At 48.4% G+C, this 16,914-nt stretch overlaps 1 protein-coding gene across 1 annotated transcript in view; it reads right to left on the reverse strand.

Moving 5' to 3' along the window:
• Positions 1 to 16,914, reverse strand: part of LOC124043095 (syndetin-like) — a 145,471-nt gene that overhangs the window by 41,123 nt on the left and 87,434 nt on the right. Inside the window, exon 12 of the mRNA XM_046361263.1 lies at positions 15,715 to 15,855. Coding sequence (XP_046217219.1) covers positions 15,715 to 15,855 — 141 coding nt within the window. The remainder of the gene's footprint in view (positions 1 to 15,714; positions 15,856 to 16,914) is intronic.

Raw genomic sequence — 16,914 nt, forward strand, 5'->3', positions numbered from 1 at the left:
TTCTCATTTGCAACTGCGACCTGGCCAAGATAAAGCATAGCAGTGTGAACAGACAACAACAGAGTTACACATGGAATAAACCATAAACAAGTCAATAACATGGTAGGAAAAAAATAATCTATATACATTGTGTGCAAAAGGCATGAGGAGGTAGGCAATAAATAGGCCATAGGAGAGAATAATTACAATTTTGCAGATTAACACTGGAGTGATAAATGACCAGATGAACATGTGCAGGTAGAGATACTGGTGTGCAAAAGAGCAAATCAAATCAAATCAAATCAAATCAAATTGTATTTGTCACATACACATGGTTAGCAGATGTTAATGCGAGTGTAGCGAAATGCTTGTGCTTCTAGTTCCGACAATGCAGTGATAACCAACAAGTAATCTAACTAACAATTCCAAAACTACTGTCTTATACACAGTGTAAGGGGATAAGGAACATGTACATAAGGATATATGAATGAGTGATGGTACAGAGCAGCATACAGTAGATGGTATCGAGTACAGTATATACATATGAGATGAGTATGTAGACAAAGTAAACAAAGTGGCATAGTTAAAGTGGCTAGTGATACATGTGTTACATAAGGATGCAGTCGATGTTGTAGAGTACAGTATATACATATGTATATGAGATGAATAATGTAGGGTAAGTAACATTATATAAGGTAGCATTGTTTAAAGTGGCTAGTGATATATTTACATCATTTCCCATCAATTCCCATTATTAAAATGGCTGGAGTTGGGTCAGTGTCAATGACAGTGTGTTGGCAGCAGCCACTCAATGTTAGTGGTGGCTATTTAACAGTCTGATGGCCTTGAGATAGAAGCTGTTTTTCAGTCTCTCGGTCCCAGCTTTGATGCACCTGTACTGACCTCGCCTTCTGGATGATAGCGGGGTGAACAGGCAGTGGTTCGGGTGGTTGATGTTCTTGATGATCTTTATGGCCTTCCTGTAACAACGGGTGGTGTAGGTGTCCTGGAGGGCAGGTAGTTTGCCCCCGGTGATGCGTTGTGCAGTCCTCACTACCCTCTGGAGAGCCTTACGGTTGAGGGCGGAGCAGTTGCCGTACCAGGCGGTGATACAGCCCGCCAGGATGCTCTCGATTGTGCATCTGTAGAAGTTTGTGAGTGCTTTTGGTGACAAGCCGAATTTCTTCAGCCTCCTGAGGTTGAATAGGCGCTGCTGCGCCTTCTTCACGACGCTGTCAGTGTGAGTGGACCAATTCAGTTTGTCTGTGATGTGTATGCCGAGGAACTTAAAACTAGCTACCCTCTCCACTACTGTTCCATCGATGTGGATAGGGGTGTTCCCTCTGCTGTTTCCTGAAGTCCACAATCATCTCCTTAGTTTTGTTGACGTTGAGTGTGAGGTTATTTTCCTGACACCACACTCCAAGGGCCCTCACCTCCTCCCTGTAGGCCGTCTCGTCGTTGTTGGTAATCAAGCCTACCACTGTTGTGTCGTCCGCAAAACTTGATGATTGAGTTGGAGGCGTGCGTGGCCACGCAGTCGTGGGTGAACAGGGAGTACAGGAGAGGGCTCAGAACGCACCCTTGTGGGGCCCCCGTGTTGAGGATCAGCGGGGAGGAGATGTTGTTGCCTACCCTCACCACCTGGGGCGGCCCGTCAGGAAGTCCAGTACCCAGTTGCACAGGGCGGGGTCGAGACCCAGGGTCTCGAGCTTGATGACGAGCTTGGAGGGTACTATGGTGTTGAATGCCGAGCTGTAGTCGATGAACAGCATTCTCACATAGGTATTCCTCTTGTCCAGGTGGGTTAGGGCAGTGTGCAGTGTGGTTGAGATTGCATCGTCTGTGGACCTATTTGGGCGGTAAGCAAATTGGAGTGGGTCTAGGGTGTCAGGTAGGGTGGAGGTGATATGGTCCTTGACTAGTCTCTCAAAGCACTTCATGATGACGGAAGTGAGTGCTACGGGCGGTAGTCGTTTAGCTCAGTTACCTTAGCTTTCTTGGGAACAGGAACAATGGTGGCCCTCTTGAAGCATGTGGGAACAGCAGACTGGTATAGGGATTGATTGAATATGTCCGTAAACACACCGGCCAGCTGGTCTGCGCATGCTCGGAGGGCGCGGCTGGGGATGCCGTCTGGGCCTGCAGCCTTGCGAGGGTTAACACGTTTAAATGTCTTAATCACCTCGGCTGCAGTGAAGGAGAGACTGCATGTTTCCGTTGCAGGCCGTGTCAGTGGCACTGTATTGTCCTCAAAGCGGGCAAAAAGTTATTTAGTCTGCCTGGGAGCAAGACATCCTGGTCCGTGACTGGGCTGGATTTCATCTTGTAGTCCGTGATTGACTGTAGACCCTGCCACATGCCTCTTGTGTCTGAGCCATTGAATTGAGATTCCACTTTGTCTCTGTACTGACGCTTAGCTTGTTTGATAGCCTTACGGAGGGAATAGCTGCACTGTTTGTATTCAGTCATGTTGCCAGACACCTTGCCCTGATTAAAAGCAGTGGTTCGCGCTTTCAGTTTCACGCGAATGCTGCCATCAATCCACGGTTTCTGGTTAGGGAATGTTTTTATCGTTGCTATGGGAACGACATCTTCGACGCACGTTCTAATGAACTCGCACACCGAATCAGCGTATTCGTCAATATTCCCATCTGACGCAATACGAAACATGTCCCAGTCCACGTGATGGAAGCAGTCTTGGAGTGTAGAGTCAGCTTGGTCTGACCAGCGTTGGACAGACCTCAGCGTGGGAGCCTCTTGTTTTAATTTCTGCCTGTAGGCAGGGATCAGCAAAATGGAGTCGTGGTCAGCTTTTCCGAAAGGGGGCGGGGCAGGGCCTTATATGCGTCGCGGAAGTTAGAGTAACAGTGATCCAAGGTTTTACCACCCCTGGTTGCGCAATCGATATGCTGATAAAATTTAGGGAGTCTTGTTTTCAGATTGGCTTTGTTAAAATCCCCAGCTACAATGAATGCAGCCTCCGGATAAATGTTTTCCAGTTTGCAAAGAGTTAAATAAAGTTCGTTCAGAGCCATCGATGTGTCTGCTTGGGGGGATATATACGGCTGTGATTATAATCGAAGAGAATTCTCTTGGAAGATAATGCGGTCTACATTTGATTGTGAGGAATTCTAAATCAGGTGAACAGAAGGATTTGAGTTCCTGTATGTTTCCTTCATCACACCATGTCCCGTTAGTCATGAGGCATACGCCCCCTCCACTCTTCTTACCAGAGAGATGTTTGTTTCTGTCGGCGCGATGCGTGGAGAAACCCGTTGGCTGTACCGCCCTGGATAGCGTTTTCCTAGTAAGCCATGTCTCCGTAAAGCAGAGAACGTTGCAGTCTCTGATATCCCTCTGGAATGCCACCCTTGCTCGGATTTCATCAACCTTGTTGTCGAGAGACTGGACATTGGCAAGAAGAATACTGGGAAGTGGTGCGCGATGTGCCCTTTTTCGGAGTCTGACCAGAACACCGCCGCGTTTCCCTCTTTTTCGGAGTCGTTTCCTTGGGTCGCTGCATGCGATCCATTCCGTTGTCCTGTTTGTAAGGCAGAACACAGGATCCGCGTCGCGGAAAACATATTCTTGGTCGTACTGATGGTGAGTTGACGCTGATCTTATATTCAGTAGTTCTTCTCGACTGTATGTAATGAAACCTAAGATGACCTGGGGTACTAATGTAAGAAATAACACGTAAAAAAACAAAAAACTGCATAGTTTCCTAGGAACGCGAAGCGAGGCGGCCATCTCAGTCGGCAAATAAAATAAAAACAGTATGGGGATGAGGTAGGTAAATTGGGTGGGCTATATACCGATGGACTATGTACAGCTGCAGCGATCGGTTAGCTGCTCAGATAGCAGATGTTTAAAGTTGGTGAGGGAAATAAAAGTATCCAACTTCAGAGATTTTTGCAATTCGTTCCAGTCGCAGGCAGCAGAGAACTGGAAGGAAAGGCGGCCAAATGAGGTTTTGGCTTTAGGAATGATCAGTGAGATACACCTGCTGGAGCGCGTGCTACGGGTGGGTGTTGCCATCATGACCAGTGAACATGAGATAAGGCGGAGCTTTACCTAGCATAGACTTGTAGATGACCTGGAGCCAGTGGGTCTGGCGATGAACATGTAGCGAGGGCCAGCCGACTAGAGCATACAGGTCGCAGTGGTGGGTGGTATAAGGTGCTTTAGTAACAAAACGGATGGCACTGTGATAAACTGCATCCAGTTTGCTGAGTAGAGTATTGGAAGCTATTTTGTAGATGACGTCGCCGAAGTTGAGGATCGGTAGGATAGTCAGTTTTACTAGGGTAAGTTTTGCGGTGTGAGTGAAGGATGCTTTGTTGCGAAATTGAAAGCAGACTCTAGATTTGATTTTGGATTGGAGATGTTTGATATGAGTCTGGAAGGAGAGTTTGCAGTCTAGCCAGACACCTAGGTACTTATAGATGTCCACATATTCTAGGTCGGAACCATCCAGGGTGGTGATGCTAGTCGGGCGTGCGGGTGCAGGCAGCGAACGGTTGAAAAGCATGCATTTGGTTTTAATAGCGTTTAAGAGCAGTTGGAGGCCACGGAAGGAGTGTTGTATAGCATTGAAGCTTGTTTGGAGGTTAGATAGCAGTGTCCAATGACGGGCCAGAAGTATACAGAATGGTGTCGTCTGCGTAGAGATGGATCAGAGAATCGCCCACAGCAAGAGCAACATCATTGATATATACAGAGAAATGAGTCGGCCCGAGAATTGAAACCTGTGGTACCCCCATAGAGACTGCCAGAGTACCGGACAACATGCCCTCCGATTTGACACACTGAACTCTGTCTGCAAAGAAGTTGGTGAACCAGGCAAGGCAGTCATTTGAAAAACCGAGGCTACTGAGTCTGCCGATAAGAATATGGTGATTGACAGAGTCGAAAGCCTTGGCCAGGTCGATGAAGACGGCTGCAAAGTACTGTCTTTTATCAATGGCGGTTATGATATCGTTTAGTACCTTGAGCGTGGCTGAGGTGCAGCCTGAGGGACACTGAATAATAACATCTGCAAAGTAAATAGTAACTTTGTATTATTGTTATTACTATTATTATTGTTGTTTATCATTCCAAATAGTAGTGGTATGGGTAGTAGGGTGATGGTAATAATAGCAGTTTAATGATGGTGGAGGTAGTAGTAGTGGTAATGATGATGGTAGTTGTAGTACTGATGATGGTAGTTGTAGTACTGATGTAATTATGGTAGTAGTAGTAGTAGTGGTAATGATGATGGTAGTAGTAGTACTGATGTAATGATGGTAGTAGTAGTAGTAGTAGTAGTAGTGGTAATGATGATGGTAGTTGTAGTACTGATGTAATGATGGTAGTAGTAGTAGTAGTAGTGGTAATGATGATGGTAGTTGTAGTACTGATGTAATGATGGTAGTAGTAGAAGTAGTAGTAGTAGTAGTAGAAGAAGTAGTAATGATGATGGTAGTTGTAGTAATGATGGTAGTAGTAGTAGTAGTAGTAATGAAGATGGTAGTTGTAGTTATGATGTAATGATGGTAGTAGTAGTAGTAATGATGATGGTAGTTGTAGTACTGATGTAATGGTAGTAGAGTAGTAGTAGCAGTGGTAATGATGATGGTAGTTCTTACTGATGTAATGATGGTAGTAGTAGTACTAGTAGTAGTATTGATGATGGTAGTTGCCGTAATGATGGTAGTAGTAGTAGTAGTAGTAGTAGTAGTAATGATGATGGTAGTAGTAGTAGTAGTAGTAGTAGTAGTAATGATGATGGTAGTAGTAGTAGTAATACTGATGATGGTAGTAGTAGTAGTAATGATGATGGTAGTTGTCATAATGATGCAATGATGGTAGTATTAGTAGTAGTAGTTGTAATGATGGTAGTTGTAGTACTGATGTAATGACGGTAGTAGTAGTAGTAATGATGGTAGTTGAAGTAATGATGCAATGACGGTAGTAGTAGTAATGATGGTAGTTGTAGTACTGATGTAATGATGGTAGCAGTAGTAATGATGGTAGTTGTAGTACTGATGTAATGATGGTAGTAGTTGTAGTAGTAATGATGATGGTAGTTGTAGTACTGATGTAGTGGTAGTAGTAGTGGTAATGATGATGGTAGTTGTCGTAATGATGTAATGATGGTAGTAGTGGTAGTAGTAGTGGTAATGATGGTGGTAGTGGTAAGGATGGTAGTTGTAGTTATGATTGTAATGATGGTAGTTGTAGTACTGATGTAGTGGTAGTAGTAGTAGTAATGATGATGGTAGTTGTAGTACTGATGTAATGATGGTAGTAGTAGTAGAAATGATGATGGTAGTTGTAGTAATGATGGTGGTAGTAGTAGTAATGATGATGGTAGTAGTAGTACTGATGTAATGGTAGTAGTGGTAGTAATGATGGTAGTTGTCTTAATGATGTAATGATGGTGGTAGTAGTAGTAATGATGACGGTAGTGGTAGTAGTTGTAGTAATGATGATGGTAGTAGTAGTAGTGGTAGTAGTAGTAATGGTGATGGTAGTAGTGGTAGTAATGGTGATGGTAGTAGTGGTAGTGGTAGTAGTAGTAATAAATGACTTAAATGTAAATGTAAATGTAATGATGATGGTAGTAGTAGTAGTAGTAGTAGTAGTAGTGGTAGTGGTAGTAATGATGATGGTAGTAGTAGTAGTGGTAGTAGTAGTAGTAGTAGTAGTAGTAGTAGTAGTAGTAGTAGTAGTGGTAGTAGTTGTAGTAATGATGATGGTAGTAGTAGTAGTGGTAGTAGTAGTAATGATAATGGTTGTTGTAGTAGTAGTAGTAGTAGTAGTAATGATGATGGTAGTAGTAGTAGTAGTAGTAATGATGACGGTAGTAGTAGTAGTGGTAGTAGTAGTAATGATGATGGTAGTAGTAGTGGTGGTAGTAGTAGTAATGATGATGGTAGTAGTAGTGGTGGTAGTAGTAGTAATGATGATGGTAGTAGTAGTAGTAGTAGTACCGATGATGGTTGTAGTAGTAGTAGTAGTAGTAGTAGTAATGATGATGGTAGTAGTAGTACCGATGATGGTTGTAGTAGTAGTAGTAGTAGTAGTAGTAGTACCGATGATGGTTGTAGTAGTAGTAGTAGTAGTAGTAGTAGTAGCAGTAGTAGTAGTAGTAGTAATGATGATGGTATTTGTAGTACTGATGTAATACATCTCAACACAGCCAGCATGCTTCCTCCAATCAGTCTACATTAGAGGGAGCATCAAGGAGCTTGCTGGCTACAGCACCACTGCACCAAGCCCTGTCCCTTCTGCTCCTGCCAAGTGTTCATCTGCCCAAATATATTTGTGCAGGCATGGATGTGCCTAAGGGCCAAAAGGGCACAGCATGGAGGCGTTACTGTGTTTGCAAGATGAAGTCTCCCATCACCTTCACCACATGCTCAGTGACCCTCTGCTTTACATCAGAAAGAGACTGCTATGGCATCTGGCATCAGCAGCAGAATATTGTCTAGAGTTTTGGCAAAGTTGGTGGGGTTATATGGCAAAGTGGGTGGGGGCTAGGATCAGTATGTTATATCTGGAGTACTTTTCCTGTCTTATCCGGTGTCTTGTGTGAATTTAAGTCTGCTCTGGCCACCCCTCATAGCCTGGTTCCTCTCTAGGTTTCTTCCTAGGTTTTTTCCTTTCTAGGGAGTTTTTCGTAGCCACCGTGCTTCTACACCTGCATTGCTTGCTGTTTGAGGTTTTAGGCTGGTGCTATATAAATTGATTTGATCTGATAGAGGACTGAGGGTCTTCCAAATATTGAAAGTGTGTAAATAGTTACCCATGTTATTTTGAAAATGTTTATATATATATTTTGTTTATCAATCATTATTTTTTTCTCCCTATTTTTTGTTTTTTTCCATTTTCTTTCTCAATTTTGGGGGGGGCGGGGTGTGTTAGAATACCATTTTGGTATTTTGTATATCGTTATGTTTTTTTTTTCCATTGTTTTATCTAAACCAGATCTATTGTGTTATATTCTCCAACATTCAATTCACATTTACATAAACTTCAGAGTGTTTTCTTTCAAATGGTACCAAGAATATGCATATCCTTGGTTCTGTGCCTGAGCTACAGGCTGTTACATTTGGGTATGTCTTCAGGCGGAAATTGCACAAAGTAGGGGGGAGCTCTAAGAGGTTTTAAGCAACTTTGGAAGTATATTGTCCATTTGGAAGACCCATTTGCGACTAAGCTTTAACTTAATTGACTGATATATTGAAGCAACATCTCAAGACATCTACATAATTTTCCTCCCTCATGATGCCATCTATTTTGTGAAGTGCACAAGTCCCTCCTGCAGCAAAGCACCCCCACAACATGATGCTGCCACCCCCACAACATGATGCTGCCACCCCCACAACATGATGCTGCCACCCCCACAACATGATGCTGCCACCCCTGTCTTTCATGGTTGGGATGGTGTTCTCCGGCATGCAAGCCTCCCCCTTTTTCCATCAAACATAAATAATGGTCATTATGGCCAAACAGTTCTATTTTTGTTTCATCAGACCAGAGGACATTTCTGGCTATTTTTCTGGTGGTTTTGTAGCAGTGGCTTCTCCTTGCTGAGCGGCCTTTCAGGTTATGTCGATATAGGACTTGTTTTACTGTGGATATAGATGCTTTTGTACCCGTTTACTCCAGCATCATCACAAAGTCCTTTGCTGTTGTTCTGAGATCGATTTGCACTTTTTGCACCAAAGTACGTTAATCTCTATGAGACAGAACGCGTCTCCTTTCTGGGCGGTATGACGGCTACGTGGTCCCATGGTGTTTATACTTGCGTACAATTGTTTGTACAGATGAACGTGGTACCTTCATTCACCTTCAGGCATTTGGACATTTCTCCCAAGGATGAACCAGACTTGTGGAGGTCTACAATTGTTTGTCCCCATGATGTCAAGCCCTTGAAATAAATCCACAGGTACACCTCCTCAAATGATGACTATCAGAAGCTTCTAAAGCCATGACATAATCTTCTGGAATTTTCCAAGCTGTTTAAAGGCAGTCAGCTTTGTGTATGTACACTTCTGACCCACTGGAATTGTGATACAGTGAATTATAATTGAAATAATCTGTCTGTAAACAATTGTTGGAAAAATGACTTATGTGATGCACAAAGTAGATGTCCTAACAGACTAGCCAAAAACATAGTTTGTTAACAAGAAATTGTGGAGTGGTTGAAAAACAAGTTAATGACTCCAACCTAAGTGTATACAAACTTCAGACTTCAACTGTATCTACTACTTCTACTTCAACTGTATCTACTACGGACAGTCTTTTTCCATTTTCTTTTAAAGCAGTGGAACTGCTAAACAAAGATTATATCTTCCTTACAACCTGTTTCCAGTCACTGAATGTGGAGCGATGGAGAGAGTGAAAACACCCTATCTGGCTTCATGTGTCAGAGGCACAGCCTGTCTGCGAGCTTCATCTTCATCAGGTTCGAGATTCAGTGATAAACATACGCGAGGCTTGCTTGCGCACACTGTTCCTCTCCATCCAATCCATCACGCAGCCAAATGCTAACATGACACATCCCATCAATCCAAAGTTGGGGAGGACGAGTCGGCACGTCTGAGAAATCGCCCATAATCAGCATACTGTGCAACTCTGTGCATCCAACTTCAGACTAAACTGGCGAGTCACTGCTAGACAGGCAAATTGGGGACATAGAGTGACATTTATGGTTCTTTCGTATCTTGTGGTTCATAAGAGCCTTGGAGACATGACAATGCCAAAGACCACTATGTGAAACATACACATCTTGCTGTCAAAACACCTCAGCTCAATGCCTCTGCACCCTGTACCAAGGTTGTGACTTGGACTCCGTTAATGAATCCCTACTCCCTCCCTACCCCGACTCCCCCTCTCCCTTCCTTCCCCGGCTCCCCCTCTCCCTCCCTTCCCCGGCTCCCCCTCTCCCTCCCTTCCCCCGGCTTCCCCTCTCCCTCCCTTCCCTGGCTCCCCCTCTCTCTCCCTTCCTTCCACCTCTCCCTTCCTTCCCCCTCTCCCTTCCTCCCGGCTCCCCCTCTCCCTTCCTCCCGGCTCCCCCTCTCCCTTCCTTCCTTCCTTCCCCCTCTCCCTTCCTTCCTTCCTTCCCCCTCCCCCTTCCTTCCTTCCCCCGCTCCCCCTTCCTTCCTTCCCCGGCTTCCCCTTCCTTCCCCGGCTCCCCCCTTCCTTCCCGGCTTCCTTCCCCCGGCTCCCCCTTTCTTCCCAGGCTCCCCGGCTCCCTTCCTTCCCCGGCTCCCTTCCTTCCTTCCCCGGCTCCCTTCCTTCCCAGGCTCCCCCTCTCCTTTCCTTCCCAGGCTTCCCCTCTCCCTTCCTTCCCCCTCTCCCTTCCTTCCCCCTCTCCCTTCCTTCCCCCTCTCCCTTCCAGCTCCCCTCTCCCTTCCGGCCCCCTCTCCCTTCCGGCTCCCCTCTCCCTTCCGGCTCCCCCTCTCCCTTCCGGCTCCCCCTCTCCCTTCCTCCCGGCTCCCCCTCCCTTCCTCCCGGCTCCCTTCCTTCCTCCCCTCCCCTCTCCTTCCTTCCTTCCTTCCCCCTTCCTTCCTTCCTTCCTTCCCCTCTCCCTTCCTTCCCCCTCCCCCTTCCTTCCTTCCCCGACTCCCCCTTCCTTCCCCGACTCCCCCTTCCTTCCTTCCCCGGCTCCCCCTTTCTTCCCAGGCTCCCGGCTCCCTTCCTTCCCCGGCTCCCTTCCTTCCTTCCCCGGCTCCCTTCCTTCCCAGGCTCCCCTCTCCTTTCCTTCCCAGGCTTCCCCTCTCCCTTCCTTCCCCCTCTCCCTTCCTTCCCCCTCTCCCTTCCTTCCCCCTCTCCCTTCCTTCCCCCTCTCCCTTCCTTCCCCCTCTCCCTCCCAGGCTCCCCCTCTCCCTTCCTTCCCAGGCTCCCCTCCTTCCCAGGCTCCCCTCCTTCCCAGGCTCCCCATCTCCCTTACTTCCCAGGCTCCCCCTCTCCCTTACTTCCCAGGCTCCCCCTCCCCTCTCCCTTCCCCCTTCCTTCCGACTCCCCCTCTCCCTTCCCCCTTCCTTCCGACTCCCCCTCTCCCTTCCCCTTCCTTCCGACTCTCCCTATCCCTTCCTTCCCTCCCTTCCTTCCCCCTCCTTTCCTTTCCTTCCCCTTCCTTCCCCCTCCTTTCCTTCCTTCCTTCCCTCCCCCTCTCCCTTCCTTCCTTCCTTCCCTCTCCCTTCCCAGGCTCCCTTCCCCCCTCCCTTCCTTCCCCCCCCTCTCCCTTCCTTCCCCCTCTCCCTTCCTTCCCCCCTCTCCCTTCCTTCCCCCCTCCCCTTCCTTCCGACTCCCCCTCTCCCTCTCCCTTCCGACTCCCCCCCTCTCCCTTCCGACTCCCCCTCTCCCTCTCCCTTCCTTCCTTCCTCCTCTCCCTTCCTCCCTTCCTTCCTCCTCTCCCTTCCTCCCTTCCTTCCCCCTCTCCCTTCCTCCCCCTCTTCCTTCATTCCTTCCTTCCCCGGCTCCCCTTCCTTCCTTCCCGGCTCCCCTTCCTTCCCGGCTCCCCTTCCTTTTCCGGCTCCCCCTCACCCTTCCTTCCCCGGCTCCCCCTCTCCCTTCCTTCCCCGACTCCCCCTCTCCCTTCCCCCTTCCTTCCCTCCCTTCCGACTCCCCCTCTCCCTTCCTTCCCTCCCTTCCTCCCCCCTCTTCCTTCCTTCCCCCTCTCCTTCCTTCCTTCCCCCCTTCCCTTCCTTCCCTCTCCCTTCCTTCCTTCCCTCCCCCTCTCCCTTCCTTCCCTCTCCCTTCCCCCTCTCCCTTCATTCCCAGGATCCCCCTCTCCCTTCCTTCCTTCCCTCTCCCTTCCGACTCCCCCTCCCCCTTCCTTCCCCCGACTCCCCCTTCCTTCCCCCGACTCCCTTCCTCCCCCAGACTCCCCCTCTCCTTCAGACTCCCCCTCTCCCTTCAGACTCCCCCTCTCCCTTCCGACTCCCCCTCTCCCTTCCGACTCCCCCCTCCCTCTCCCTTCAGACTCCCCTCTCCCTCTCCCTTCCGACTCCCCTCTCCCTCTCCCTTCCGACTCCCCCTCTCCTCTCCCTTCCGACTCCCCCTCTCCCTCTCCCTTCCGACTCCCCCTCTCCCTCTCCCTTCCTTCCTCCTCTCCCTTTCTCCCTTCCCCCTCTTCCCCGACTCCCCTCTTCCCGACTCCCCCTCCCCTTCCTTCCCCGACTCCCCCTCCCCTTCCTTCCCCGACTCCCCCTCACCCTTCCTTCCCCGACTCCCCCTCCCCTTCCTTCCCCCTCCCCCTCACCCTTCCTTCCCGACTCCCCCTCACCCTTCCTTCCCCGACTCCCCCTCACCCTTCCTTCCCCGACTCCCCCTCACCCTTCCTTCCCCGACTCCCCCTCACCCTTCCTTCCCGACTCCCCCTCACCCTTCCTTCCCCGACTCCCCCTCACCCTTCCTTCCCCGACTCCCCCTCACCCTTCCTTCCCCGACTCCCCCTCACCCTTCCTTCCCGACTCCCCTCACCCTTCCTTCCCCGACTCCCCCTCACCCTTCCTTCCCCGACTCCCCCTCACCCTTCCTTCCCGACTCCCCTCACCCTTCCTTCCCGACTCCCACTCACCCTTCCTTCCCCGACTCCCACTCACCCTTCCTTCCCCGACTCCCACTCACCCTTCCTTCCCGACTCCCACTCACCCTTCCTTCCCGACTCCCACTCACCCTTCCTTCCCCGACTCCCACTCACCCTTCCTTCCCCGACTCCCCTCACCCTTCCTTCCCGACTCCCCTCACCCTTCCTTCCCCGACTCCCCTCCCTTCCTTCCCCTCCTCCCCCTCTCCCCCTTCCTTCCCCCCCTCTCCCCCTTCTCCCTTCCTTTCCCCCGACTCCCCCTCTCCCTTGCTACCCGGAATCCCCCTCTCCCTTCCTTCCCCGACTCCCCCTCTCCCTTGCTACCCGGAATCCCCCTCTCCCTTGCTACCCGGAATCCCCCTCTCCCTTCCTACCCAGAATCCCTCTCTCCCTTCCTACCCAGAATCCTTCTCTCCCTTCCTACCCAGAATCCTTCTCTACCCAGAATCCTTCTCTCCCTTCCTACCCACAATCCTTCTCTCCCTTCCTACCCACAATCCTTCTCTCCCTTCCTACCCACAATCCTTCTCTCCCTTCCTACCCACAATCCTTCTCTCCCTTCCTAGCCCGAACTGCAAAACATTACAGATCCCACAGGGCCTAACAGTTTACCAAATGATTCTGCTAAGTCATTAAGAACCCAGGAGGAGGAAAAGTTATTTCTACTTAGGAGACTCATCTAGAAGATTTGTTTCCATACTTGTCTTAGTGAGACAAACTTAAACTATGCAGTGTAACTTGTACTCCTTGTAGATTAGAAGATAGTTTTAAAAGAACATTGAACCAGAAGGTGGTTTCTGGCACGGGAGGGAATGATATTTAGATATTTCTTTCCTCAGAAACACCATTAATAAATGCCCTAGGCCTTCAACCTGCCTTGACTTTGACTCCAACCCACATTTATGGTGCTTCTCCCCATAGGAGTCCCAGTTCTCATACAAACCACAGCTGCTTCTATGCCATCTAGTGGCCAAGGTATTTAAAAAAACGACAGTGGGGAGTGACCGCGTCAGCCTCCATTGAGGGGAGCGACCGCGTCAGCCTCCATTGAGGGGAGCGACCGCGTCAGCCTCCATTGAGGGGAGCGACCGCGTCAGCCTCCATTGAGGGGAGCGACCGCGTCAGCCTCCATTGAGGGGAGCGACCGCGTCAGCCTCCATTGAGGGGAGCGACCGCGTCAGCCTCCATTGAGGGGAGCGACCGCGTCAGCCTCCATTGAGGGGAGCGACCGCGTCAGCCTCCATTGAGGGGAGCGACCGCGTCAGCCTCCATTGAGGGAGCGACCGCGTCAGCCTCCATTGAGGGGAGCGACCGCGTCAGCCTCCATTGAGGGTCAGCCTCCATTGAGGGGAGCGCGTCAGCCTCCATTGAGGGGAGTGACCGCGTCAGCCTCCATTGAGGGGAGTGACCGCGTCAGCCTCCATTGAGGGGAGTGACCGCGTCAGCCTCCATTGAGGGGAGTGACCGCGTCAGCCTCCATCAGCTTCCATTGAGGGGAGTGACAGCATCAGCTTCCATTGACGGGAGTGACAGCATCAGCTTCCATTGACGGGAGTGACAGCATCAGCTTCCATTGACGGGAGTGACAGCATCAGCTTTCATTGAGGGGAGTGACAAAATCAGCTTTCATTGAGGGGAGTGACAGCATCAGCTTCCATTGAGGGGAGTGACAGCATCAGCTTCCATTGAGCACATCTTCTCTTCTGTTTGATTCCCCCACGCAAATGTGTCAGCAGCCAGGTCATAAAAGGCTCAGGAAGAGAAGACAACTCACTCTGTAGGATTGTGATGCATGGCCGTGCTGATTGCATGCGCTTTATATTAGCATGCAAATGTGATTTGCGAGGTCTGGATAAGACCAAGGCTCTGGGTCTGGGCAGAGAGAGCGAGGGAGCTTTTGGCCCAATAAAAGCACCACCGCCACTCAGGAGATACTTTTCAAAAGAGCCCATTCGTCGTCCACTTAAATAAGATGAATTATCTCATAGCAAAAGGTCTACGATTGAAAATGCCTCTTCCCGGACTGAGAAAACGAAAGTCTCATTCTCTTCATCTCTCTCTCCATCTCATTCAGGAGGATAGAGTGATAAGTGCCATCTCTCATGAAGACAGAAGGGCATTTTCTGCTTGGCGAGAGAACAATATGAGCGTTCAGGGAGTCGTGTGTCTGTCTGAGTGTTTATCAAGTTAACGGAGTAGCAGGGATTTCTACCGGTGTGGCCTAATCCTTTAAGCGCTTTAATAAACAACTAAACATATAGTCATTCCTCAGTGGGCATCGAGCCAAGCTTATAAGATCTTCTCCAAGTCTGTACTCTACCACAGATTAAAGCAGTCTTTTCTAACTTTACCAGACAGATGGCTCATTAAAGATACAGTATTAATGGTCACCTACATAATAGAGACAGACGTTTTATTCCTGATCCCCTGAACGTCAAACGAGGATATCCTTTCTTTGTGTTAATGGGACAAGACCAGGACGAACGCTGGCCCCAATCATAGCCTGGCCAGGTAGACACATGGTGATCAAAAACTCCTGGCCCTACACAAAACATAACACTTTAACCCTAGGTTGGCCATGCTAAGAATCGAGAAGAAAAAGAAACGCACACCTATTAGGCGAGGTGCTGGCTACCAGAGTGGAACACTTGAAAATGAACGGAGAGCCACACACTCTAGGAGCTCAGATGCAAAAATGTCATGTCCAACGTTTCGACAGCCAACCTCGTTTATATAGTGTCAAATGACACAGGGGTCTGTAATCATGGCCAAGTGTGGCCTAATATCATTGGTTAATTATCAAATATTAAAAAATGGCATACAAAGAACAGCATACAAACAAATGGATAGCATACGATCATAAATTCCTTTTATAGACTACACAAGCTTACAAACAATTACAATGGCAAAGTCACAATAATCTTGTGACCTGTGTCATTTGACACTATATAAATGAGTCATCCCGCAGTGTTTGATTATATCCTGATGAAGACAGCTTGGCTGTCAAAACGTTGGACATTACATTTTTGCATATGAGCTCCTAGTGTACGGCTCTCCTTTATGGCCATGCTAAGATGACACAAACCCTAGGTAAGGTCACGGTTGGCCTTGCTAAGCAGACACAGAAGGTAGCTCGCTAGCATCCTTACCGTGCAGAGGTCCTTGTACTGCATCTTCTGAAACTTGGTGTCGGCGTTACCGGCACAGAGCTCCACGTATCCCAGAACCACCTGGAACACAGTGTTGTGGATGGCCTGGGTGAAGTGCATGTGGAGCTGGTCCATGGCCGTCTATAGAGAGAGGAGACACAGGGGCCCAAATTATTACGCGGGACTTATAGCGTCGTAAGACCTGTTTGAAGTGCAGTTGGAGATGTCATTGGCCGTCTATAGAGAAAGGAGACACAGCGAAACATTATTATGTTGGGCGGATAGCGACATGGCGATGTTACGGATGGTCTAGGTGTAGTGCATGTGGCGCTTGTCCATGGCCTAACAAAATTTAATTATTAACGTTAAGAAAAGATCCCTCTACACAATTCAAACCACAGTGCAGTTACCACAAAACTACCACTAACAGGTTCCAATAATCATCATAAACGGATCATTTTTTACAAATAGACCTACTTAACGCAACAATGCTGTTCCGTTAGTAAGTGGGAATATGCATCTTTCAAATGATTTGCGATGGATATAAAGTGCGCCGCACGACATCAACATTAACAGTTGGGGAAAAAATCTCTGATTACAGAAATTGCAGTTGATATGCAGCCATTGCCAATGGCCTACTTGAGTTGCGAGGTCATTTCTAAATGAAGTGCTGCAAGAGCCATTTGAGCTGCGACTTGTGCTACTAATAACAGGTCTTTCAAATGAAATGTCACATGCGCCAAATACAACAGGTGTAGGTAGACCTTACAGTGAAATGCTGAATACAACAGGTGTAGGTAGACCTTACAGTGAAATGCTGAATACAACAGGTGTAGGTAGACCTTACAGTGAAATGCTGAATACAACAGGTGTAGGTAGACCTTACAGTGAAATGCTGAATACAACAGGTGTAGGTAGACCTTACAGTGAAATGCTTACTTACAAGCCCTTAACCAACAATGCAGTTAAGAAAATACCCCTCAAAAATAAGAGATAAGAATAACAAATAATTAAAGAGCAGCAGTAAATAACAATAGCGAGGAAAAACACATGGGGCACCGGTGTCGAGGTAATTGAGGTAATATGTACATGCTACCGCTTGCTGTGCGTTAGCAGAGAGAACAGATTTTGACGAAATTCGAGCAAGGGTTGCCTTCCAGTGAGACATCATAGATTGTAACATAAATTGTCGGAATTGGT

The sequence above is a fragment of the Oncorhynchus gorbuscha genome, linkage group LG09, assembly GCF_021184085.1.
Source record: "Oncorhynchus gorbuscha isolate QuinsamMale2020 ecotype Even-year linkage group LG09, OgorEven_v1.0, whole genome shotgun sequence".
In the NCBI taxonomy this organism is placed as follows: Eukaryota; Metazoa; Chordata; class Actinopteri; order Salmoniformes; family Salmonidae; genus Oncorhynchus; species Oncorhynchus gorbuscha.